This window comes from Bison bison, unplaced genomic scaffold, assembly GCF_000754665.1.
Source record: "Bison bison bison isolate TAMUID 2011002044 unplaced genomic scaffold, Bison_UMD1.0 scf7180017864029, whole genome shotgun sequence".
Taxonomy (NCBI): domain Eukaryota; kingdom Metazoa; phylum Chordata; class Mammalia; order Artiodactyla; family Bovidae; genus Bison; species Bison bison.
In genome coordinates this window covers 4,763,878-4,788,759 of record NW_011494601.1, presented here as the reverse complement: position 1 = coordinate 4,788,759, position 24,882 = coordinate 4,763,878, and the positions used below count along the sequence as shown (strand labels likewise).

The window sequence follows — 24,882 nt, the reverse complement described above, 5'->3', positions numbered from 1 at the left end:
CCAGGATTTCAACTCGTTTGCTTCTGGTGACTCTGTATTTTTTCACTTTAGGGAAATGTGGGTCCAGTGGGAGATGCTAGCATATTACTATGTAGGAGTCTAGAGGCAAATCCTCTCTCATCTGGAGAACCAGCCCTGCTAAGGCAGGACCAGAGCTTTCCTCTGTTTGAGATGAAAGCAACGTGAAAATAGGCTGTTCTGGAAACCAGAACAAACAGATTCCAGCCACAGTGCCATCTCTCACTACACATGCAACTTTGGGGAAGCCATCATGATGAAGAAAGAAGGTCATCTCAGAGCAAACACCTTAACATTTCTGCTCAAGGATAAGGATTTACAGTGAGAAAGCTCAGAGAACGTCTATCTCCATTGGCCCACTGGGACTTGGCTTTAGGTCATAGACAAAGATCTCTTTTTCTAGAGTCTGCTGGGAACATTTTAAAAATCCATTGATAGTGAAATCATCAGGAGTGACATTTTTCCAAGATGTCATAAACCATCCTTTCCTTCAAGAGTTTTAAGCCATTTGCACTCAAATAAGAAAAAAACCCTGTGCCACCTCCTTTCCATGTTGAGAGATAGTGAGGTTGAGTGTTTCTCTCCTTGAATTCTACTGGGGGAAACAGGTGGACTTTCGAGAGCCTCAGTCCTTCTGTGAGTCCTACCCAGAGGAACCGCAATTTGGTTCAAAAGCCTGTGGCTCGACTGAATGAGAGGGTGGCAGTTGGCAGTTCTGTCTTAGTTCACTGTCTGCCAAGTGACCATGAGTTATACCCCTCAGAGATGCTCTGTCTGAGACAGAACTTAGACCCATGGTCTGCAGTGACACTGAGATACTGAAATGCACAGACGGTTAACTGAGGGTTCAACAAGATAATGGATGTCTAAGCTCTTTTAAAACTGTAAAATATGACACGAATGTCTGAGATTATGATGATGATAAACTCAGAACCAGTTTTATATGGAAAGAAGACTGCTTCCCTACATCCCTAGATCCTAGAAGACCACCATCAACAGATCATGGGATATTGAAGTTCTTCCTATTTTAAGGTTGGTATTCAATTATGGAATTAACTATCCTCTGGAATATGCTGACAGTCATGTAAGTGTACATGCATGCAACAGGTTCTTTCCCGAAAGCAAGTTTGTTTTGTTTTGTTTTTTTGAAAGCAAGTTTTAATGGATGGAGATCTATTGGCATCGAGTTGTGGGTAAAGAGAAAGTGCTAAGAAATGAAGAAAAGTAATATTATAAAGGCAGCTAGGAGGATCTTAGAAAACTAGCAAAATTGTAAAGCAAGGTGAAGAACGCCTATTTGCAATTCTACAAGGAATGAGATGACAAATAATGACCAGTGGACTTCCTGTTCTTTCTCTACAAAAGGAAAAGGAAATGAAAAGAGCCCTGTGACAAAGTCACTATGCCCCATTCACTCTCACACAGACTACAAGAACAAAGTCTTATAAGTGACTTTTCCTAACTCTGAAACCCAAATAGATTGGGGTGGTTCTAAACAAAATGTGTTTTAAGCAATTAATCATGGGTCGATTGATGTGTTCGTCACTGTTTCTGAATAATGACAAGGCAGAGGCTGTAAAAGACGTTCAGCTTGCCCTGATCATGTGAATACTGACCAGTGGCATCTGGACCCTAGGTCCACAGAACTACTTCTGAGTTTGACAAGAATCACAGAGCTGAAATTCTCCTTAATTCCTTGAAGATGCTGTATCAGCACTCATTGGAAGGAGAAGAAAAGGAACTGACATCCCTTTCTAAACATGCAACATTCATTTTCCTATTCAATCTAAATTCAGCCCCAAATCTAAACAATGGCTTAAGGCACTCCCACACTAACTGAAATTTCAAATCACAGAGGAAGGAGGGAGAGTTCACAGCCTCAAGAGCTTTCACCAGCCACAGCCTTGTTCATAAACTTCACGTCCGCTACAGGGGCTGCTGTCAAGACTTCTCCAGATTGGTGCTGGTGGATTACCAACATCCTCACTTTCTCTTTAGTGTCCTGGGTTTTCCAGAGACAAAGAAGACACTGTGACCCTGGGTGCCCACCACCCAACCCACTGGCTGGAGCCCAGTACAGTCTGCAGGGGAACCACCCGGGAGCACTGGGAGGCAGTGGGCCGTGGGCAGCCTCCCAGTCATTGCCAGCAGGCTCCGGTCCACAGTACCTCCGACGGGCTTCCACACAGCAAGAGGGGACAGTTCTTGCCAGCAATTAAGAAATAATGGCAGGGCACTGGCACATTTGGCAGAATGGAGTCCTCTCTGGGTCACCTGACTGCCTATTTCGTAGGGAATATGGCCCATAAGATGGGACAAACGCTCGCTCACAACCCAGCAGGGAGTCATTCTGTCCAGACAGGACACCTGGCGGCAGGTACTGAGCAGCCTCCAGTTTCTCATAACTGGTTCCACATCAAACACAGAGAGACGCCACCTTCCCTCCCCCAAAGCTGTTTTCCTTGGAGTCTCCTGGCAGCCAAGCAAAGGAGTACTGCCCCTGAATGAGAGACAGGATTGTGGTTTACGGAGAAGGAATCATAAGGAAAACAGCGTAGACTCCAACACTGGTTTTCTTTCTGATCCCCCCTAAACTGTAACACGAGGAAAATCCCTCTATGTTTAATCTCTGGAGAGCCAGCTGTTTTCCTCAATTCAACTGTGCACATGCTCACCTTGAGTTTGAGAACTCCGTGTTCCACATTCTCCACCCATGCACAGTCCACCCACCCCAAGTTCACCTGGTCTCAGGGAGAAAAGTGCCCTCACTCACCTGGGACACTCTTCACCTTGACTGCAAAATCCCTGAGCACATACCATTTCCATGTGGGCTTGCAGGAGTCAGGCCAAGTGCTCACCAAGTAGTAGGCATTCATTAAATACCGATGGAAGAAATGAGTGCAGCACACAGAAATGGAGGTTGCTGGAGTGGAGTCTAAGGGCATATTGATATTTCTGAACCCAGGAGACCAACAAATGCTTCCTGAATAAACGAGTCACTACGTGAAGCAGTTTCGCTCCAGGGACCACCTGCAAACAAGGTGTCTGGACTGAAGAAGTGTCCTGGGAGGTTTTCACCATCACTCCTCCTTCTCCAGGTCTCTGGATGGCACTGGGGTGTGTGTACATGCACGCACACACGTGAGTGTGCAGCTGGACCTCATACTCATGAGAGCTTGGACCCCGCCTGTACCTCTGAGCCTGGGACAGGCTTGCTACTCTACCTTATTGTGATACTGCAGCATCTGAGTGATGATTCTTATCTTCGGGTGGTAGTTCTTTATGGAGATGACTCTGAAAGAGAAGAGAACAAAAGCTGAGCCAGGGTCTGCCTCACCCTTGGAGTCCAATGGGGAGATTCATTTGATTACATCCAAATGCAGTGTCTATGGGGCCAGCAGCCAGGGCCTTCAGAGGGGCTGCGGGCACTGGGCCAAGTCAAGCTGCGTTTCCACCACCATATCCGATGGTCGTGTGAAAAGGAAATCACAGAGCGGCCATAGACCATGTCTTAGACATGAAAGAAGAAAGAGATCCTGTGATGCCATGATGACAACGTGTGTTTACTGGGCATGGGGGCTCTGGAGCGGCGTGTCACGGGCTTACTGCCTAACTAGGCATCTAAATAAAGCAAGTTCTACTCGTGGGGCCAACAGAGGTTTGCCATCTCACATACCCTAGGGAGGAGCCCAGAAACAATTTGCTCTGAGTTCAATATTCCAACAACATGAGACAACGTGACAAATCAGACAAGCAGCCTGACAAATGATTCTAATTGTCACGCACACATGGCTACTCTCACAGAAATGATTTCTGAGCAGGACTCTTAGGAGGGGATCCATGACTCAGCCTTTGAAAGTTAATAGCATCTAGATGACGGCTTTGATGCCGGTTAGATAAGTGCCAAGGCCTTGCGGAGGTCTTGGTCTGCTGGAAAATTCCCCCGAACTGCTCTCAGTCCATATTTAGTATTAACCACTGCCTGCCCCCATCTCAACCCTCCCTTCTGTTCCCTATAACAATCACAATGCTGAAAGGGGAGGGGCTGGGGACAGAGGACTAGAAACACCTGCATACTAGTCCCAGCTGCTACACTAACAAACAGGGTGACCTTCAGGAAATCCCTGGGCACTCTGTGACTGTTTCCTCATCTGGACAGTGGGGGCAAGGGTACCTGCTTTATGTATTTCACAGGCTTTGGTATGAGCAGCACATGAAAAACCAGATGTGAAAATGCTTTGAAATCATTAAAAGCTCTCTCCATGTGTAAGTTATGGTTTTTGTCATTACCGACTCTGTCAAGGTGACATTGTACATTTCCTTTTGTGACAAGGAAGGCTAAAGAATAGAATTCCACAAAAGGCTCACCTCCTAAGCCTAATCAGAAATGCAAGTGCGTTTATCATGACCACCCCCACAAACTTCCCACCAGGAAGTGCTCTACGCTTCATCCCTTTTTGTGCAAAGATGGAGAGAAAGCAGCCAGGAAGCAGCTTTGTCTGAAAAGCGACCACTTGTGAATTTAGGAAATGGATCATGCAGAAACCTCTCCCGGCACAAATTCACCCTAGGCTTTTACACTTGAAGGATTTCATTTTATTTCTGAAAAAGTGTTGTGTTGGCCCATGCTTATAACTCAAGGACTTTGAGCCTCTGTCAGCTCTCGGAATTCAGTTCACAGCATCAGCCAGTTTTCTGCATTAGCTCATTTCAAACGGATCTTTGACATTTTAATTTCAGAAGGGGCAGATTGGTCTCATTAAACTAAGGAGAAAGGAGGATTATACAAATAAGGGAAAAACAGAGCCCATTTTTTAACCCTGAGCTTCCCACTTCCTTCTGCTGGCTGGGCCTTAGTTCTGATTCTGGTTAATGGATGGCTTAATCAAACTTCTGATACGACCTTTATTCAGTCATTTTTATGCCGTGGCATAAGATGCCCTATATGTCTTTATGTTAACCCTACTGTCGTCAGGACTTAAACAGAATATTGTGAAAAGAAATGGCCACTTTGAAACTATTATCAATTATTCACTTAAAAAAGTAAAATAAAAGGCAGTATCAGCCCCAAATTTCTCCATGGGGTCAAAACATTAAGCTTCATCTTCTTTTGGTTTTCCATTTGACATTTTGAAAAACAGTGTTCTTTAAATCTACAATTTTATCACTTTAAATGACACAAAAATGTGAAGGCTAGAAATCCTAGTTCAAGGAAACAGTCAAGTGAGGCACCTTAGGCTGGGGCCACTGTGGTCACTTTGGAGCTGTGACTGGTTAGGGGACAGTCCCAGATGTGGCAGCAGGTCCCCCATTCCACCAATTCCCTGTAGCCTGGGAAGCCCAGTGCCTACAGGAGTTTGTGCATTGATTCTGTTAAGATGACTGCGCTAAGCATACTGTCGAAGAAAAGTGAGCAGAAAGAGCACTCTGGGCCATATGTCACTTGCCAGATGCAAAGACCAGGTGCTGAGAGGAGGATGGACGTGCTCCAGAGGAATTCCGCCCCCTCACTGATGGGAAAGCTCATGGCCCCACTGAGGAAAAGCCAAGCCAAGGAGAGGCAAGCACTGTAGTGGTGCAAAGGCAACTTCCTAGCCTCTGCCCCAGGTAAATTCCCAGGACACAGGAAACCAAGCTGCAGGGAGAAGGGAATCTTGGTCTAGACCCAAGGGATGGCTGTTCACAATTAGCCAAGAGTTCCTGGGAATCTAGTGGGAGTGAAATGTTTCCTCTTAGTTCATCTTTTCTCCAGAAGATTCTCTTTAGGATCCCCTCCCAGTTCTCTTAACTACTCTGCAATTTATGCTCCAGTCAAGAAGAATCCAAAAAGAGCTTTGACTGTCTGAAGCAAAATATCTTATCTTTCTGGTCACCGCATAGCCCCAAGATGTCTGTAACATGGGTCTATGTGAAGAAAAATACGGAATATATTTTGATAAAAACAATAAGGAGCAGAAGTTGGCCTGAAAATGGGCTTAGATGGGCCCAGCCTATTGACAACAAAGGCATTGGGGAGCGTTTTCCAAAGACTGACCGCCACTCCCCCTCCCCCACCCCCACCAGGAGGCATTCTGTTAAAAAAAAGGCTGGGGGGGACTGTAGTCAAATAGGTTTGAGAAACTCTCTACAGAACATTACCTTAGAAATTCATATGAGTATTCAAAGCACTGAGGAGGCTTTCAGTAAAGAAAACTATTTTGTTTGGGGAAACTGGTTGAAACAAGCCAATTGATCAACAAACCCCTCTTTGTGGGAGATATTGATGAGTGTGCTGTAGACGCACTTGGAATGCTCTAACATGGGGCTTCTTATTTGGGGCCGGACAGTTTTCTGCTACAGGGGGCCATCCTGTGCATTGTAGGATGCTGAGCAGTAACCTTGGCCTCTACCCACCAGACATGAGCAGCGCTGTCCCCTAACTATGACAACCAAGAACACTTCCGGATATTCCAAAAGGCCCCCCTAGTTTAGGCGTATTCCCAGTGAAATCTCTTTCCTTTGCTAGTCCTGCACCTCACGTCTGGTTGTGAGCCCTCGTATCTTTTAAGGCTGATGATGCCTTGTGTCATTGCCTTCTGCACCCACCACGGCCTCAGTTCCCCCACCCTGGGCCTATGCAGGTGGTGAGCTAGAAGGTGGCTAATGAGGAAAGAAGGTACTGCAGAGACGGTGCTCTGCAGAGGGACCCAACAGAACAGCAAGTGGCCACGGAGCACCTAGCCCGGAGCCCTCCCCATCTCCCTGAGATTACCTCATGATGTTGGAGGCATCTTCAGCGTCGGGGTCTGCGCAGTACTTATTGGCAAGGATGAGGCACGCATCTGCTGACTCTATCTAAGACACCAAAGAAAATCACAGAACATAGAAATATGAATAGCCATCCTTGGTTGCAGCCTCTCTCTGCTGACAGCTCTGGGGGAAACTGGTGCTTTGCAAGGAAAAGAAAAAAATAATAATCCTGAGAGATTATAGTTTTTGTCAAAAGAGTAGGTTGCAAGTTCTTGTTATGGTATAAACATTTCATCTTGTTGCTGCTGGAAGGGACAACGTGTACCTTGGTAATTACACTTTTCATTTTGCATAGCCTCTTACACAGAAGCTTTCTGTCTTGAGGTAACAATTAATTAAGGCTTTCAGTCCCTCTCCACCTCCTTTCCCCACCATCTGCACCATCATCCCGACTTTTCCAGTCGGGAAGTGGTGTTAGGTGGGTGAAACATTGAGGATTCAGAAATTTAGACTCTTAAGTCCTTCATCTAACCTTTTTTTCACATCTTAAATGTGGAATAAGAGGAAATGAGAGCCCTAACTCAGATAATGGCTCAGTACTGTTTAGTATTCAGTTAGCATTCAGATATTCAAAAGACAACAAATCTGAGTGTGAAATGGTATGTTACAGATGACCTTGAAAGACAACCTAAAGACTTAGCTAAACATGTGCCAACAGAGATTTATTCCTTTGAGAGGATCACAAGTTGTGCTAAGAATTGCTTGCAACTAAATCAGGTCCATGGACAATAATTATTTCCCCCAAGTTCTCCTAAGATTTCACATTAGACATAACTTGGATCGTGTCTGGATAATAGTAACTAGACTCTGTAAGCGAAAGAATTCCCATCCTGGCTCTGGTCGGTCCTACTTGGGATGTTGTGTTTATGACAGACTATTTCTGCATTTGGTGGGAGGGCATGGTTTTCTCCATGGTATGTCACAAGTTGTCTCCAGTTTTCTTTCTTTCATAAAGCAAAGAATTTGCCCAAATTCTTTTGGCTTATTCATGCTTGCCAATTACATTATTTACTGAATTATGTAGTGACCACAGTAAGCACTGAGATGTCAATGGATTCAGAATATTAATCTATCCCCACTGGCATGCAAATACGGAACATGCTTACAAAATCCATATAAAATGAGTACAGTAGTGGATGCCATTTTGCTATATCCCTTTCCCTTGTAAGTCTTAGGTGTGTGTATAAGGAGATTCTAACTTAGTAGGTTCTAGACAGAAAGACCAGCCCATTACCAAGTGCTGCCAGATAGCTACATGCTTAGTTGTGCACCTTTAGTCTTTGCTGAGGAAAAAAAGGAAGCTCAAAATGTTTGATGGCTTGGGTAAACTTTATTTATACTTTATCCTTCATGTTCCTTCCTGATAGAAATAACAGATTTCAGAGCTATGCTGAGTCCAATTTAAGTATTCAAAATGGGGATGAGTTGATTGCTATGTCATACGAGACCACTGAGCCCACACAAGTGGTCTGCTTCCTTTAGCAGTGCTGATATTGAGGGGCCCAGTGATGTCTAGCATGTTACATACAAGCAATCCACATATGGACTGCTCATAGCTGGTCTACCCAGTGCCAGCAGAACAAAGTCCTGGGACCAGTGCAAAGGTGATATCAAGGTTGGTAGTATCTGATTTATTTTCTAAGGGCTTTGGAGAGGACTCTTGGCCAGGTCAGGAGGCATGTCCTGTCACCCCAGAGTCACACACCCCCTAGATGGAATAAAAGCAGAAGTCACTTCTTCCTTCTTACCTTGACTCTTGCAAGATCATGTGGATTGAGGACTGAACCCTGATAAAACTCCACCTGAGTAAAATGTCGTTTGAACAGAGCTTCCAGCTCCAGGTTAGGGGAGATGCTGTTCAAGGAGAGAAGAAACAGCTGTTAATATAGCAGAGTCGGGTATTCAGCCTCCGTGGCCTCCCTTCTCTCCAATTTCCACAGAGACAGACAAGACTTTCACCTTCAGAGCACCCTCTTTCTTGCCATAAATAAGAGGCTCACACTGAAGAGAAGTAAAACCCCAGCCCAACTGAAAATCAAAACCAATACCAAGTTAAAATGAAGAGTTTCATAACCTTTATAGAGTCTGAGGCCTATGCGGCAAAATGTCTTCATCACAAATGGAATCCCTATTTTTTAAAATTTCATTTCACTCACTGTTTTCGTTTACTGATTGATTTGTTCATCTGTGTCGGGTCTTAGTTGCGGCACGGCGGGATCGACCTTGCTTCATGCAGGATCCTTCTTTGCGGTGCATGGACTCTCTAGCTGTGGTGCAGACTCAGTAGTTGTGGTGTGTGGGCTTAGTTGCTCCACAGCTTGTTGGATCCGAGTTCCCTGACCAAGGATCGAACCCATGTCCCCCGCATGGCAAGGCGGATTCTTAACCACTGGCCCACCAGGAATCACTATTTTATGAATGAAGAACAGAGGCTGTGACATCAGGGATCAGCCAAAGGTCTTCCTGGCAGAGCTTCCTGCTGTTCCTTTCACTAAAAGCCTTTTCCCTACTTTCCCACCTCATGGACTTCTCAACCTCAGGAACTGGATCAGAAAAAAGTCTCCTCTGAGTAGACATACACAGAGTCAATCCACTCCCAGTATTGTTCTTGATTCAGCCTTGAGCCACACCCTGCAATCTTTCCCATTGCAGGACAAGGATTAAAACATTGGTTAACCTATCCATTCATTTATTAATTCTGCAGAGATGAGAAACCCCTAGTCTCTGTTAGGTACTTCACTAGGCACTGGGAGATCACATTCAGATAGAACCTACTAGGTGCCAAGGACTGAGTTAATCAACTCTTGCCTAACACAGTACTTAGTAATGATGATAACTGCTAATGTTCTTGAGCATATGCTATACAACAGCCACCATTCTAAGCACTTGACAAATATTAACTCATTTAAACCTCAGAACAACTCTAGAGGAAGGTATGTTATTAACCCAAAGCTTGGAGAGGTTAATTAACTGGGCCGTGGACGACAGGGCTGACAATGATAGATGCTGGGGACACAAAAGTAAATCCTAGCAACTGAAGCATTAGCAGCCAGCTTGTTGATTTGGACTAAAGCAGTGGGTGAGAGAAATCCATCTGCCTGTGCAAGTCCAACCGGTCTTCCAGATCCGTTACAAGCAGGGCCTCCTTCAGGAAGTCTGCCTGCCCTGGTAATACAAGGAGTGGTGGTCTCTCCCCGATACAGATGTCCCACATGGTCCTGCCACTTGATTAAACTGGCATCAGTACATTACTAGAACTATGTCGTGCTCTAATTGCTGCACATGTGCTCTTCTTGAAATGTCCAAGCAGGATGACTTGTCTTCACCCTTCCACATGCTCAGCAGAGGACAGGCCCCACAGCTGGTCATCAGCGGCTGAGCAGTTAACTGGATCTATGGGTTGAGCTCCTGTGTCCATGGCCTGTCTAGTCCTTTCAGAACTTGGAGAAGTCAGTGCTAAGGAGAAAAATGCTGGTGCTCAACCATGGTTGCCAGTTCCATATTCACAAATGTCAAAAGGAAGCAGATGTACAGGATGACCTTCACTGAGGTTGTAGGGAAGTCAGCCTCAGTGAGATCCCAGAGCAGGACTGAGTCCTGGGTGGTCAATTCCGAGTGCAGCCAACACCAGCATGTGAGCTCTGTCCCTTGGCAGCGAGGGGCTAAGACCTGCCCCATGATGACCCCATCTCCATAAAAGAGGACGACAGTGCCACCCACGTGAACGTGCCTGCATTCTCCATCTCTCCATCCCTGTGGTGGGCTACCTTTTACCTAAGAGGGGACCAGGCAAAAGATCTCAACAGCACTGGATGGAAGGGAAATATCTTGGTTTCCTCCCCTATAAAACAAACTTGATTAAGTCCTACCACCTAAGTCCACTGTATAGCCTAATATATTTTTTCTCCCATGATAACAGCTAACATTTATTGGGCACTTACTGTATGTCTGATTCTCTTTATATGTGTGCATGCTAAGTCACTTTAGTTGTGTCCCAACTCCTTGCAACCCTATGGACCATAGCCCTCCAGGCTGCTCTGTCCATAGGATTCTTCAGGCAAGAATACTGGAGTGGATTGCCAGGCCCATCTCCAGGGGATCTTCCCAACCCAGGGATTGAACCTGCATCTCTTACAACTCCTGCATTGGCAGATGGGTTCTTTACCACTGGTGCCCCCAGGGAAGCCCACTGCTCTGTACACTTGGAATGAATTTGCTTTTCACTCTGTTACTAGCCCAAGATGGTAGGTAGAAACCATTTTGACCTTCCCATCTTATGGAGGTGGAAACTGAGGCCCAGGGACTTAACTGGTTCGGCACTTAGTTGAGTCGGGACCCAGATCGTCCCCTGAGCTGAGATGCACTCTTGCTCCCTCTTCTGATTTAAGGAGAGCCTATGGTGACCAGCACTGTGTCCTACACTGAGGGTTCCTAGGAATGACAGCTGCTGTTGCTGTTGTAATTGCCTAGTACCCTGCTTACGGTTACTTCTGTGTCTTGCTTGGGCACTATGTTAGTCCCACGCTCGTAAAGAATCCACACCAGACACTGTGGACGCAAGTGGACTGCACAGATCCAGACAGCTTTGGGGACGGTAATGATGTGTTTGACCAATAATGACCTACTGTCATTTGCCAGAGTCACCTCCACAGAGGCAGGTGCTACTCTCATCACCAAATGACTGGGTTGCTTCCTTCCCATCGTTCCTAGAACATCCTCTCCAATGAACCTAGCAGAGATGGTGGCTGAGTCAATTCTGCCCTGCCCTCCGGTGCCACTCCCACATCACCCCACCTACAGACACTCAGGGGGTCCCCTTGTGCTGCCTGGTTGGGTGGAGGGTCTCAAAACCACGGGGGCCTCTTACTTGTGAAGAAAGACGATCTCCACATTGACATCGTCCCGGTCCTTGTGCAGAAAGTCCTTCAGGAAGTTGGAAACGCTCTCCAGTGTGATGTGTCCACAGACCACTATGTGCCTGAATAAGAAAGGCCAGTTAGATGAGGCCATTCCAGAGACGCCCTGGCACCCACCCCTGGCAAGACAGAGAAAAGCGCACAGCTGCAGGGAAGCATTCATGACCTCCGAGGAGGCTCGTAAAGCCCAGCTCCCTTCCCCAGAGGGCTGTGAGGCAAAGCAGCAGGGCCAGAAGGTGCTCAGAGACTCCTCGACAGAAAAGCATATGGCTTCTCACCTGATGCTACACAAAATCCTATTAAAAGCCCAACCGCTTGGCCAAGTGGTTTTATGCATTTAACAATAAGTGACATTATGCTTGCGCTTAAACGCTGCATTATCAAGCCCCTTGCAGATTCATATCTCTCCCTTTCTGCCCACAAAGCGTCCTCCCGGGAGATTTACCGAATGAGTCTTGGTTTATGACATAGAGCTTATCAGGTAATGAGATAACAAATCTTGCTGAAACGATGATTTTGTGTGTAAGAAAGCGGACTTTTATCAGGGTGGCTAATGTGCGGCTTGACACGTTATGGGCTTTGCTGGCCATAAGCAGTAAAAAGGAAATTTTGCATTTTTCTGCCATAACTCCTCCGACAATGGGAGCATGTAACACTTTACAGTAAGTGAGCATCACTCAGGGCTAAATGTGGGATGGGACACCTATGGAATCTGAGATGGTGCCGCAGGCAGGCTGTGCATCCCCAGGCAGCTAGCTGCTTCCTTAGGGTGCCTGAGATTTCCACAAGAGACAAAGGAATTTACTTTTGGACAGGGGAGAAAAGCTAGGAAGGGATGAGGATGGAATGCTTTGCCTTTGTTTCAGGGTGCTCTGGACTTGTCTCCAGAAATAGTGGCTCCCCTTGAGGAGACGAGCCCATCTTCCAGGACTACTGGAAGAACAGTCCTCATCCCCCTGCACCCCGCCAATATCTTTGGGCTCCTGGACCAATCTGACTTTGACACTGGGCTATACTGTGGCCATTTACATTCGCTATTTATGACGCTCAATCAGGAGTAAGCTCTTTGATACAAAAGTATCAAAGAGACTAACTGCGGAGATGAAATCTGCCAGCTTCTAGTAAAGAGACTGCAGCAAAAGGCTCACTAAGCCCAGATCCCTGTGCCCCTCATGTTGACAGCAACAGAGGCTGACTCCCTGGCTGGGCTGTGAGGCATGGGCAGGTGGTGAGCATGAAGCACAGTAATTTTGTGGGAGAAATTTAGAATGGCCAGGCCCCCTGCACTCCATAATTGCTCTGTGCACATTCCAGTAAGGCAGAGAGCTCATTGGCTGGAGGCGACTCCTAAGAGGAGGCAGTGATGATCACTTATGCGATGTTCCATTAGGTGCCATTACAAGAGCCTGCCCTTTCAGTGTAATTTGGTGCTTGACTAAGTATGTGAGAATAATGCAGTAAACTCATTGGTGAAAGGATAATGATGCAGAACAAAGAGTAAATCAATAATATGCACGATGCAGTTAATAATATCACCATTATGGACTGTTATTGTTACGGAGCTGCACTTAGTGATAGGGCAAGTGGAGGACCTTTTCGGGGGGGGGGTGTCAATGGGCTTCCTCAGAAGAGATGTTTTAATATAACCACTTGACTCTCAAGCCAGTACCTGCTAGGTTAAGGGAGGTCCCCTGGCCACTGACCCAAATTTGATGTCCCCAAATGTGTATGAGTAACTCCCTTCTGAAATGCACAGTATGTCAGAAAACATGATGCAAATTGAACAACTGGATTATACACATTTTTGTCGGGTCATATCTTGAAAAAATGATTCTTGTGGCAAATGTGCATTTATATGGACAAAAGAGGCTGCAAATAAATGTGCATTTTCTGAATAAGATTTCTGATTTTGAATTTGCCAAGCCTGTTCAGAAACTGACCAAAAAAAAAACAAAACATCTCCCTCCTAATTTGACATCTCCACAAAAGACAACAGGGTGTTTGGGGGACAATTCTAATGCTTCTGCCTACAAACTTCCATGATTGAGAATGAGGCCAGAATGAATTCAATGTATGGGCACCTCTGCAGAACAGATAGGTGAGTGGGACTCTTCTTGATAGTAAGGCAGGTGTGATTCCCTGCTCTGCCACCAAGGATGTGTGTGATTCTGGGCAAGCTACTTATCCCCATTCGATAGATGAGGGGGCTGAGAGGTTAATACTACCCATCCAGCCTCCTGCACCAAGCACTGCAAAGCTCAAAGTTCTTTACCCGCATAAGCCTGGTTATCATTCAGAGCAGGACTCAAATCAATGATCAGTCCAGGGAAATGCCAGAACATTCATCCTTCCCTATCTTGTACACAAAGAACTGAATGAACATCTGCCAGCATTCCTTCTTCCTCTTGTGAGATCATTCATCTCTAGGACAGATGTGTGAGAAGTGGAGGGGAAGGAGGTGAGTCCATCCTCTCACCCTTGAATCAAAGACTCAGGCAGCTGATTTACTCAGCCTTAGAAAGAGTCAGGGTTCTCTTAGTTGAAAATGTGCTGGGTACATATAAAATATATTCCAATGCAATCAATATTATCCCTTAAGCCTTTAATTAGCTTTCACTTCTCTTAAGAAGCAGACAAATGTTGGCAGGAGAGGGGAGAAAAAAAAAAGGATTGACTTTTCTCATTTGATGCTGGCCTATCCAATACCATTCTAGACAATTGAAAAAATATATATCTTTAAGCTATAGCATGATTTCTGAGGTGGAGAGCAGTCTTTATCAAAAAAGGAAGAAAAAAATCTCCCTTCAACATAATTGGTATTTTTGCTCAGGAAAAAAGCGAGATTGATTGAAAGCAGATTGCCTTTTTGCCCAAGAAGAGTTATTAGGTACATTATCATGGCAACCTTGGAGAACCCATATTGTTCCAATCTGTCCTCTATCTGAGTTGAAGATTTACGGCTTCCCCCTTTTGTGCCAATAATCATTTCCCTCCACTTTGTTTTCCATACAGTGGAAGTTATCAGGGAGCCCACATATTGAAAATGTTTGAATGCAGTTGGAACTGATGGGTGGGGTGAAGCTGCCTCTCTGACTCAGCACCTGCATTAGGAGGTCTGCTCCTCACCAGCCCGTAACTGAGGGAGTGAGTGCTAGGGGCCCTGTGGGAGTACAGGGAATGGACGGTGAACGGGGAAACATTCTTTTTCCAGCAATATGTTCAGGGTTCTTAAAAATTCCAGAGGCACTAGTTTGAAGAAGGCTGTTATTGTTGGGGAGAAGAGAAGCAAGAATGTCTCACATCTTCAGTGATGGAAAATATTGTGCGATTGAGAGCAGGGTGTGCCCTCCTTGGAAGCATACTGATGGTTGTTCACTGTGCTCGACTTGAAGAACGCCAAAAAGTTCCTCATCCAAAATGATCTCTGTCGGGTTCCTTGACACCTACAAATCTACCATGTGAGATTCATATGTTGATAGCCCTGTGTCAGCTCAGCTCAGACACTAAATAACTAAACAGTCTTGGGCAAGGTACCAATTCTGCATTTTACAACCATAAAGTCAGAGTCTCTGAGGGGTTGGAGCTAGTACCTGATTCATGAGGTTATCTTGAGGATTTATGTAAATAGACAGTACATATGAAGGGTCTACTAAAGAGTCTGGGCCATTGTAAGCATGATTAAATGGTAGGATTCATGTGATGTCTGTAAATCAGGATGTAATAGATATGGAGTGCTCTGTAGCTCCTGGAGTCTCATCTGATCCTCAAACAACCCCACATTCCTACTCTCTGCATCTTTCCAAATAACTCTCTGAACCTCAATTTCCTTAAGCCACATGCCTGACATCTCACCGAAGGTAAAGTCACTTGCCCAGGACATGATCTGGGTCTCTGACTCTAATTCTCACAAAGACAAAGGTGAAGACGTGGAGAGAGAGCAGAGGCTTGGGTATTTCAGCTTCTACTCCTTTACAACAGACAGGAATAGGTCAATGAGAGGTTCCCTCAGACGTACAGTGGAGGAGACACTGGAGGGTCCTCCCTGGGACAGGAGAGAGGCCCTCACTTAAAGCATCACCGCAGCCTGGTATCAATAGACACCAGCTGCATCTAGTCAGCCAGGCTGGCAAGCTCAAGACAGCAAAGGCTGAATGACCGCAGAAACTCAGAACCAAGTTGTTAATTGAAGGCACACAATTTGGCAAGCCAAAGGGCTGCAAGGTGACATAAACACCACCTTTACAGCATTATATACCATGCCCAGCCCAAGGATCCCACAAGAGAACAAAAAATCTAATAAAAGATTCACTGACAATAGAGAACATTCAGGAACATTGGCTGTGAAGGGCTCTAATGCTCTTCCCATCTGTGGCTCTGCATTCAAACTTTTCAAGACTTCCAGTAATTTTAATGATTGATGTCATTAAGGGCCTGGCCACTTGGTTTGTGAAGATGGCTAACAAGCCTACATCAAAAACCATTTCTGATGGAATGACCTCTTTGGTTTTTAAAGTTCTGTCAAGTCGTGTGAACAACTCTTTCTTGGGATAAACTAATTTTAGTGGCTTGGATTAAAAGACCCATCTCAGTCAGATACATGAGGAAGCATCTTAAATGCCAAAATAGTAGCCAATGGCACTTTGTGGGAAGAAGTTACTCATCCAGTGTAAGAAAGCATGCCTGGTTTGGATCAGGGCTCCAGAAAGAGGGGATGGATTGAATTAGAATGGGCAACCCTAACATGTCATGGAGCAGGCTTGGCATCAAGGGTGGAGTGTGACTTAATCAGAGGAATGATGCTTGACTATTACAGGCTCTATCGTGAAAGTGCTAATTGCTTATTTCATGGGCACATCCTCATTCAATATTTCCCTCCCATTAAGACGCATCTCCACTTTCGGAATGAAATCCCACACAGTATCCTCAGTCTCACTCCTCTCTTCTTGGAGATGGGCCAAGCATGCTGGAATGCCCCAGTGGAGTTGGCAATTCAATTTTAGAACTCAATTCCACTGGCGTCTTTCTGAATGGATCACTAAGGGGAACTGACTTATGGCAGAAGGCATAAGATGAGGACAGAGAAGGGTCTCCCAGTCAAAGGTTCCAGCGAATGAGGCATCCGGAGATCAAATGAGGTTGAGTGTAGCTCAATGAGAACCAATGTCTACACCTTTTGAAAGATTCAAGTAACGTTTCTTAAAGCCAGTGGCCTTTGAAAAAGAGATCTGCGGCGACGATAGGCTCTTTTCCACGTCCTCCGTGTATCTTAGCCTCAGGACAGCCCTTGGTGAATGTTTAGTCTGCTGTCTGCATTATTTCAATGTGGAAACCGAGGTCCAGAGCTCAGTGCAAGGTGAATGCCACAGGAAGGGCAGACCTATCCCCTTGGTTTGATATCTGCAATACCAAAGCAGCTGGTGTGCCTGAAAGGAGCCTGGGCTAGGACTCAGGAGTCAGGGGGACCTATGCTGTGTGACCTGGGGGCCAGTCACTAGAAAATGAAGAGACCCAGACTGTTGGGGCTGCACCCACTCAAGTGTTCCAGCTCTCTGCCCCTACTGTGTTCACACCAGCCTATCTGGTCTAGACGTCTGCCATAGCTTCCCAATGCAGTTCCCTGTTTACTAAACCCCCACTCTAAAAAAAATTTTTTTAAAAAGCTCTCAAGAGTGAGGACTGAGAATCTGACTGCATCACTTCCCACAAGGGCAGGGAGGTCTCAGATCTCTCTTCAGCTGAGCCTCGCTCTAGGAAGACAATGTAAAATGCACAGCTCTGGGCTGTTTATTTTTAAAGATACTATATCCATTTTTACTGGAACAAGTATAAAGAACTTAAAAAACCCATAGCTATCCTGTCACAATAAATCATACAGAGTAAATTGAAAATCCTATACAGCTTTCCCTGAATACATTGCGCTCACTTTGTCAAAGAGGCAGATGAAATGTGGCATATATTGATCTAGATGTCTCTGTAAAACTATAATATTTATATCAAATACATATGCTAGAATCTTTCCTGTCTCTCTGCTGAGCCTTCTAATCATGCTTGGCTCGTCCTCGCTCTCACCCCCAACACCTCCCACTACTGGAGACTGTGTCTGATGGGAATGAATTTTAAGAAGGACTTGTCAAGGGAATTCTGCAGCATTTTATCACATAGAAAGCAGGGCAGGGGTGATAAAAGACCCCACAACCCAAATCACACGGTGGTCAGCACCCAAAGTTCACGTTGTCCCTCCTACGTTGAACTGAAACCGTCAGGGGTCAACATAACTCTCTCCCCAAGACTGTCTCTTATGAGAGAGAGATTCGGGAAGATTCTGAGCTTTCCAGTGTGTCTCACTCGGTAGTGCTTCCCCTGACTCGGGGCATGTCCTTTAGAGCAACTGTTACCCAGATTTCCCCTTAAGGCTCCTAATCCCATTGCCTGAAGGAAGAAGGCTAACCCTAGTCCTGCCTTCCCACTGCCTCTTATACTGGGAGCCCATCCCAAAGGAACTGCCTCCCAGTGGGGTGGTCATCTTCAGCAAACAGCTGCTAACTGTGGGCTACCCTGAGACCCAGCTCAGAACCCCTAAACCTTTCTGGGCTCTCAAGAACTAACTGTTGGTCAGTGGACTGGTTGGCGAAGTATGCTTGGCTTGGACACCCTATGTCATGGGAAGTGCAGAAGACATTTTCTAGTTAGTCCACTGCAAGACTGCAGGTCGTTGGCTGATTCTGCCACCTCTGATCTATCACTGTGTCTCAAGTTTGTAAGAAAACAGTGCATGCAAACAAGACAACAATGAAAACAAAACAGTTTTGAGTGTGTATGGAGCTCAGGATCCCATGGTTTTAACCATCGCCCATTAAAACAGATGAAAAAAGAAAAGCAAGCCAACAACAACAACAAAAAACCCAAGGAGGTTCAGAGATAATGGTCTACACAGGACCCACATCTAGCACTTTGCTGATCACAAAGAAAGGGAATATCTTCTCCCCCCTAGTGAGGAAGAGAATAAAGTAATCATCTTATCCAGCTGTCAATAGAGCTGTTCTGGAGGAGAAGGCTGTTTGGCTGTTTCCCTAAATGGGGTCAGAAGGCTGAGCAAATAGATTCCAGCAGTGCACCAAAGGCACCTCTGTAAAGCAGAGCCCCAAGGTCAGAGGACAGACTACTGGCAGGCCCAGCAGAGAACACTGGGATGCCCTGACCGGACCAGAACTTTGTGCAAAGAGAGGGCACATCTCATCCTACACAGACAGTCAGGATCTAAACCATCCAGAGGGATCGGTATCTGTACCTCCATCATCCCAAATCACAATTAGACCTCCACAATTGTAACAGGCATGGAAGAAAGTGAAAGTGACGTTGCTCAGTCGTGTCCGACTCTTTGCGACCCCATGGACTGTAGCCCACCAGGCTCCTCCATCCATGGGATTTTCCAGGCAAGAGTACTGGAGTGGGGTGCCATTGCCTTCTCCAGGGAATCTTCCCAACCCAGGGATTGAACCCTGGTCTCCTGCATTGCAGACAGACGCTTTACCGGGAAAGCTGAGCTGCCAGGAAAGTTACCAGGCAAGAGGAATGGCCAACACCTTGCGTAGCTTGTTGCCAAAAAGGAACCTCAGCCCAAGCCTTGAAAATAAATACTAAGAACCTCAGAGCAGGAGATACTGACTTTGTTCCAATCTAACATGCACCCTCCTTTCAACAGCACCTCATTTCTCGGGAAAAAGTAAAATAGTCTACATCTAAATTTTAAAATGACATCAAATGAGGGAGTTTAGGGTTTAGTAATTAATTTTTGATCTTTATTCACTGGATTTGGCTATAGAATGAAATTTGCAGTTACCTAAATGTATAGATATTTTTTTAAAAAAGATTTTTTGATGTGGACCATTTTTAAAGTCTTTATTGAATCTGTTACAATATTGCTTTTGTTTTATAGCTTTTTGGCTGCAAGGTATATGGAATCTTAGCTTCCCAAACAGGGACTGAAGCTGCACCCCTTGCACTGGAAGGTGGACTGCCAGCAAAGTCCCTAAATGTACAGATTCTTAAATTAGGTGCTAGGTTTGTTTTGGACACACAAACATTCACGCTTGTGTGCACACACACATTTTTTTTTTTTTTTTTTTACAATGTCTTCAAAGTACTTGCAAAGAAAAATGCAATGATTGGGACCATGGTGAGGTCCCAGTTCTCTGGTTGCCTGGAATGGCATTCATGATAAAATTAAGCATAAACCTAAACCTTGGACTGGGGAAAGGAAGGAGGGGCACAGGGCTGAGGAGGGGAGATGCAGATAAGCCTGCTTCTGCTGCTTGCCCACATAATTAAGAAGCTGCCCCTCATCTGGAGCATAGGCTCTGTCCAATCTAGAGAACAACACCTCATTTTAAATTTGGGGAGCCATTCCTCCCCAATCAAATACAGTTTTGGGACCTTCAACCATGGTTCCTGCCCGAGCTAGGACAAGCAGTGCTTTTCAGTCTTAAATGAAGTGACACTAAGTTCATGGTGGGAACTGACTGATCCTCATGGCGAAACCTTGTGAGCACTTTCTCTGAGTTTCTGCTTGCTGGATCCCAGCGCTGCTTCTCAGCCTCACCATTGTCCTTTCTGGCATCTTCAGCTTTTGTCTGAATGCTGTAAGATACTTTAACCTTCCAAAAAAAAAAAAAGCTTTTTCTGCTGAAGTCAGCAAGAATGAATTTCAGTTGCCTATAACCAAAGAACTTTAACTGTGATTTGTTTACCTTTAGTTTCTCACTGAATTCTCACAGTAACCCAGTATGCAGGGATTAGCACCACTATTTTGGTTTTATCTCTTTCTCCTTCCTTCATGGAAGAGGACTTATATAGCTTCTTAAGCAAGCAATTCTCTAACTGACCAAATCTCATAAATAACACTGGTTCTTCCCTGTGTCTCTCCACAACACCCTCGCCCTTCTGCCTTTGATTCATCCATTACTTCAGGGTTTGGTGGCCTTTGGGCATTTTTAAGTAAGCCATTCTTCCTTTGACCTGATTCTTCCAATTTTAGGTGGGTCTTTGCCTTAACAGAGAAATCCAGGCACTTGAACATCATTTTCCTCTATTCCAATCAAACCAGATCTGCCTGTTTCCACCTGATAACACTGCTTCTAACACAAGGCACCAAGAGAAGAGAAGATGAAAGAAGATCAGCTCTGCGGATGAAGACAGAACAGAGGGAGAATGAGTACAAGCAAAGGGGCGGTTCTTAATTTTGCCTGGCAGAGGGGAAGTATGCTAGCTTTGACGTGCAAACTGACCCCAATGCCTTCCCAAATACCCCTGCATGCCTCATGGCCCTAGAACACAAGCTGTTGGATATGGCCCTCCCATAACAACAATTAAGTTGACATATCCTGACACACCCTTGGGTGTGGCCTCATTCCTCAGCCACACCCAAGGGTGTTGCCCCTGCTAGCCGTGTGCTGCTAGCCGTCCACTGTAAGTAGACCCAACACCCTGAGCCTCCATCATCTGTCCAACACACACTCACGTTCTGGGAGAAGTCCACAGGTTCCAGAGCCTGATAAGGCATAAGACACCACAGAGCGATGTTCACCAGATATGGAGAGGCCCAGAACTCAACGTGGCATTAGCAGCCCCTCTACTTCCTGAATGTCTCTGCGCCCCTCTTTTACAGGGTCTGTCATTAGATTCATAGGTTTTTAGGTCCACAAGTCATCTCTCTGTTACCTTTGCCCTAAACTACTCCAATGGAGACATCTACCAATGTGAATTATCTAATGCTTTTAGGAGCATTCCCTCTAAAAGGCTTGCAGTCTTCATGATTGCCTTATACCTTCATGATTTTATTGAACAAAATTCCTGCCGAAAGAGCATTTCACGGAGACAAGGCTCCTCTGTAATCTAGCTTCTACATAGCCGCCACTAGCTCTTGGGTGGTTCTGATTCATCAAAGTCTCAGGTAAGCCGCAGGGGAGCAAGAAGCATATCTTCTTGCTCATCCTTTAACCCACAGCACCTAGCACAGTGCCTGGAACATAATAGGGATCAAATAATTATTAGTTGAGCAAATATATTGGGATGGGAGCTTTCCTAAATCTGTTCTGTATACGAGCTAGCATTTGCCTCTGAGGTCAGTGGCTAGGGCCACAAAGCCTCTCACGAGATGGGCATACATCTATCTCTGAACATGTGTCCTTATTGATCAAGTATTGGAGGTGAGATAAGTTTGCTTCTACTGACAACTGGTATTCACATTTGAAGAAGCCCCTATGGTTTGGGGGGTTATGCAATACCAGTACCAGATGTGGGGATGCAAACCCTGAGAGGCACAGAATCAAGTTTCCATGAATTTCATGCTGTATCAGCTTCTAAATTTCTTTTATAATAAAAAGAGACACTGGACTTGGGCAGTTAGAAGGTTTCCTGGTTTATTTTCAGTGTGTGATGGCAGCAGTGGGATGAAACCCCAAATCTACTAGTAATCGTTTTGTACAACTCTTCGAAGACTGCTATCAGAATGAATGACATAGCGGAAAGAGAAAACACAGTGCGATGTAGTCTCGGAGGGCTGTGTTTGTCCTCTAGATTTAGAACCTGCCCAACAAGGATTCACCCAATCAAATGTGAGGTTAGGCAGAAAGAAGCTTCAGGGATTCTAATCGAAAAGTTATACTCAGAATTCTTTTTCTTTAATGGAAGAAAGAATACATGAGGGTGAAAGTCGAAGTCTGAATATGACTTTTTATTTTTTAAGGTACACAGTTCATCTCCCACCTACATGTCTATTCTTGTTTTCAGAACAATAGCTGGAACATTTTGACAAGTGTGTGGAAGGGAAGAGAGAAAAGCGGTGGTGGGGTAGAGGGGAGACAAGCTTTCATTCCATTAGTATTATCAGGAAATAGATTTAATATGCATCCAAGTCTCTCTAAATAGAGTTCCAAGTTTGAACAGGACTGAAGACGTGGCTTACAAGAATCCAAAGCAGATGCAAAGAAAGAAGTGCCCACATCCACACCCTTAAAGACCCCTCTCATTGGAAAGGAATACCTGGCACTTTACATTACATGATACAGCATCGAATAACACTCGTTTTCAGTATCTGCCCCTTGGTACTAAATTTCAGAAGTAGTCAAGGGGTCATTTTTCCAAAGTATTAGGACAATCTCATTTTTTTTCCTTCCCCTCAAAGTTTAATGCTAATCAAAGCAGAATGCCTAATCAGTCCAACATGGCCTGTCAACTTGAATTATCTGTTTGTCTTCCTATTTACTGTATCTGTCTGTCTACAGTTCTTCATATCTCTGTGAAGATCAGTTATTGGGGCCTGTGTTTTCTTCTGACTAGAATGGCTACCAGATGATCCTTCCTGGTGATATGTTGATGATTTGCTAATTTATGGCTTTTAAAATCTAGGAATCTGAAAACACTGCTGAGAGTTTAGGCTGGGGATCACGTGGGCCCCATGACTAGAGGGCTGAACAGCTTACTTGTTGAGGGACTGAAGTTTGTATAAAAAGCAAAACAGCAGTCACATTTCAGCCAGAGGGATGTCTGTGATGCAGAAATCTTATAGACACCATCCCTCCTAGGAACAGCACCCCATTCACAGGCCGAGGAGGAGGGAGGGGGAATGTTGTCTGTGTTACACACGGACAGGAAGGAAAAGGACATGGGGCTCAACCCAAGACAACACCCTATGAGTTAACCCCACATCCTATTTCCAAGCACTGGGGTCAGACCATCTCAGAATGAGTAGAGGAGAAAGTATTATTGTAGGAACCAAGAAGGAAGGTTTACACAAGCTCTGAGTTTGAACTCCCCAACCACTTTGGCGGCCAAATAATGTAACGTATCACTCAAGATAGATGTGGCGAATTTGGAGATTTTCATGAGCCTGTACAATGCATCTGGCATGTTGCAAGCGCTCAGAAAACAGACATAGATGAGATGAAGATGAAGGCAGGACTCACATTAGTTCTTTTGGGGGGCTGGAAACGGACAATGGGAGTAGATTAAATAAGTCTTTATAAAGAAATAATCCCTGTCCTGGTGCAGCGGAACATTTAAGATCCCAATTCTTTTTTTAAGAAGCAGTGGAGAAAGTGGAATTTCATGTTGATACAAAAGAGCTGGGCAGGAGGGAATAGAATGTGGTCTCAGAGAAGAACTAAGGATGTGAGGGAGGTGAAGGGCTTACTTCTGATGAGAGGAAAGACACAAAATTAAATGACCTCATCATCAGGAAGTAGCAGGGCCTGCCCTGGTAAGCCAGTGGACAGCACTACTGTAGGCAAAGGAGGGCCTGAAACACAAATGAGATTTTTAAAGACCTAGTCCCTTGGAGGTAGCACTAGAGACCCACAGTTGCAGGAGGGGTTCCCATAATCTTAATTTAAAAACCTGGAGTGTTAGCTCCCCTCTGTCTAGGCAGTAATGGAAGTTGTAGAGTAGGCTGTAACAGCCCTTTCTCTGAGGTGTCACCTCCCTAGACCACTTCATCCCTGTAAACCATCCCTGTTTTGCTCTAGAACAGAATCTTGGATCATTCTTGCTTGTGTTGCGTGTATTAAAATCTGTACTTGGCATTTCCTTTTATTCCTACACTTGCCATTGCCTGTCACCTTCGGGACATGTAGCCTCCACGTGACAGATACCATGCACAGCTGCCCGGCATGTGGTCCTAAGAGAGGGTCACAGCCTGAGCAAGTGAACCAGTGGCGGGGGCAGCAAGAGTGGAGAGCGAGGCAGGCAACTCGCTGTGCCCTGTGTTCTTTATCCTTGCAATTCTGTTCTAAATCACTGAATGCTTTATAAAGTATGAGCACTGACATTGAAGGATGTAATAAAGTACTCTGCTTCATCTTTAAATGGAAAAGCATGATGAAGTCTTGACATTGTTGTTGTTCTTTAGTCATGTGGGACTCTTTGCAACCCTATGAACGATATAGCCCACCAGGCTCCTCTGACCATGGGATTCTCCAGGCAAGAATACTGGAGTGGGGTGCCATGTCCCTCCTCCAAGGGATCTTCCCAACCGTAGGAACAAACCTGTGTCTCTTATGTCTCCTGCATTGGCAGGCAGGTTCTTTACCACTAGTGCCACCTGGGAACCCCATGATAAAGTTGGCCAACCTCTATGGTATTAAGGCGGCTTCTTGCAACCCTG

At 45.3% G+C, this 24,882-nt stretch overlaps 1 protein-coding gene and 1 long non-coding RNA gene across 8 annotated transcripts in view; one reads left to right on the top strand and one right to left on the bottom strand.

Annotated features, from left to right (window-relative positions):
* KCNMA1 (potassium large conductance calcium-activated channel, subfamily M, alpha member 1) overlaps positions 1-24,882 on the bottom strand; it is a 772,904-nt gene that overhangs the window by 218,043 nt on the left and 529,979 nt on the right. For all 7 annotated transcript variants that reach the window (XM_010834186.1, XM_010834188.1, XM_010834189.1 and 4 more), the window contains exons 10-13: positions 11,675-11,785; positions 8,556-8,661; positions 6,770-6,852; positions 3,243-3,312 (exon numbers count right to left, since the gene is read on the bottom strand). In XM_010834186.1, the coding sequence (XP_010832488.1) occupies positions 3,243-3,312; positions 6,770-6,852; positions 8,556-8,661; positions 11,675-11,785 (370 nt within the window). The remainder of the gene's footprint in view (positions 1-3,242; positions 3,313-6,769; positions 6,853-8,555; positions 8,662-11,674; positions 11,786-24,882) is intronic.
* Positions 1-24,882, top strand: part of LOC104984461 — a 38,227-nt gene that overhangs the window by 2,647 nt on the left and 10,698 nt on the right. The gene's annotated exons all lie outside the window — the stretch shown is intronic.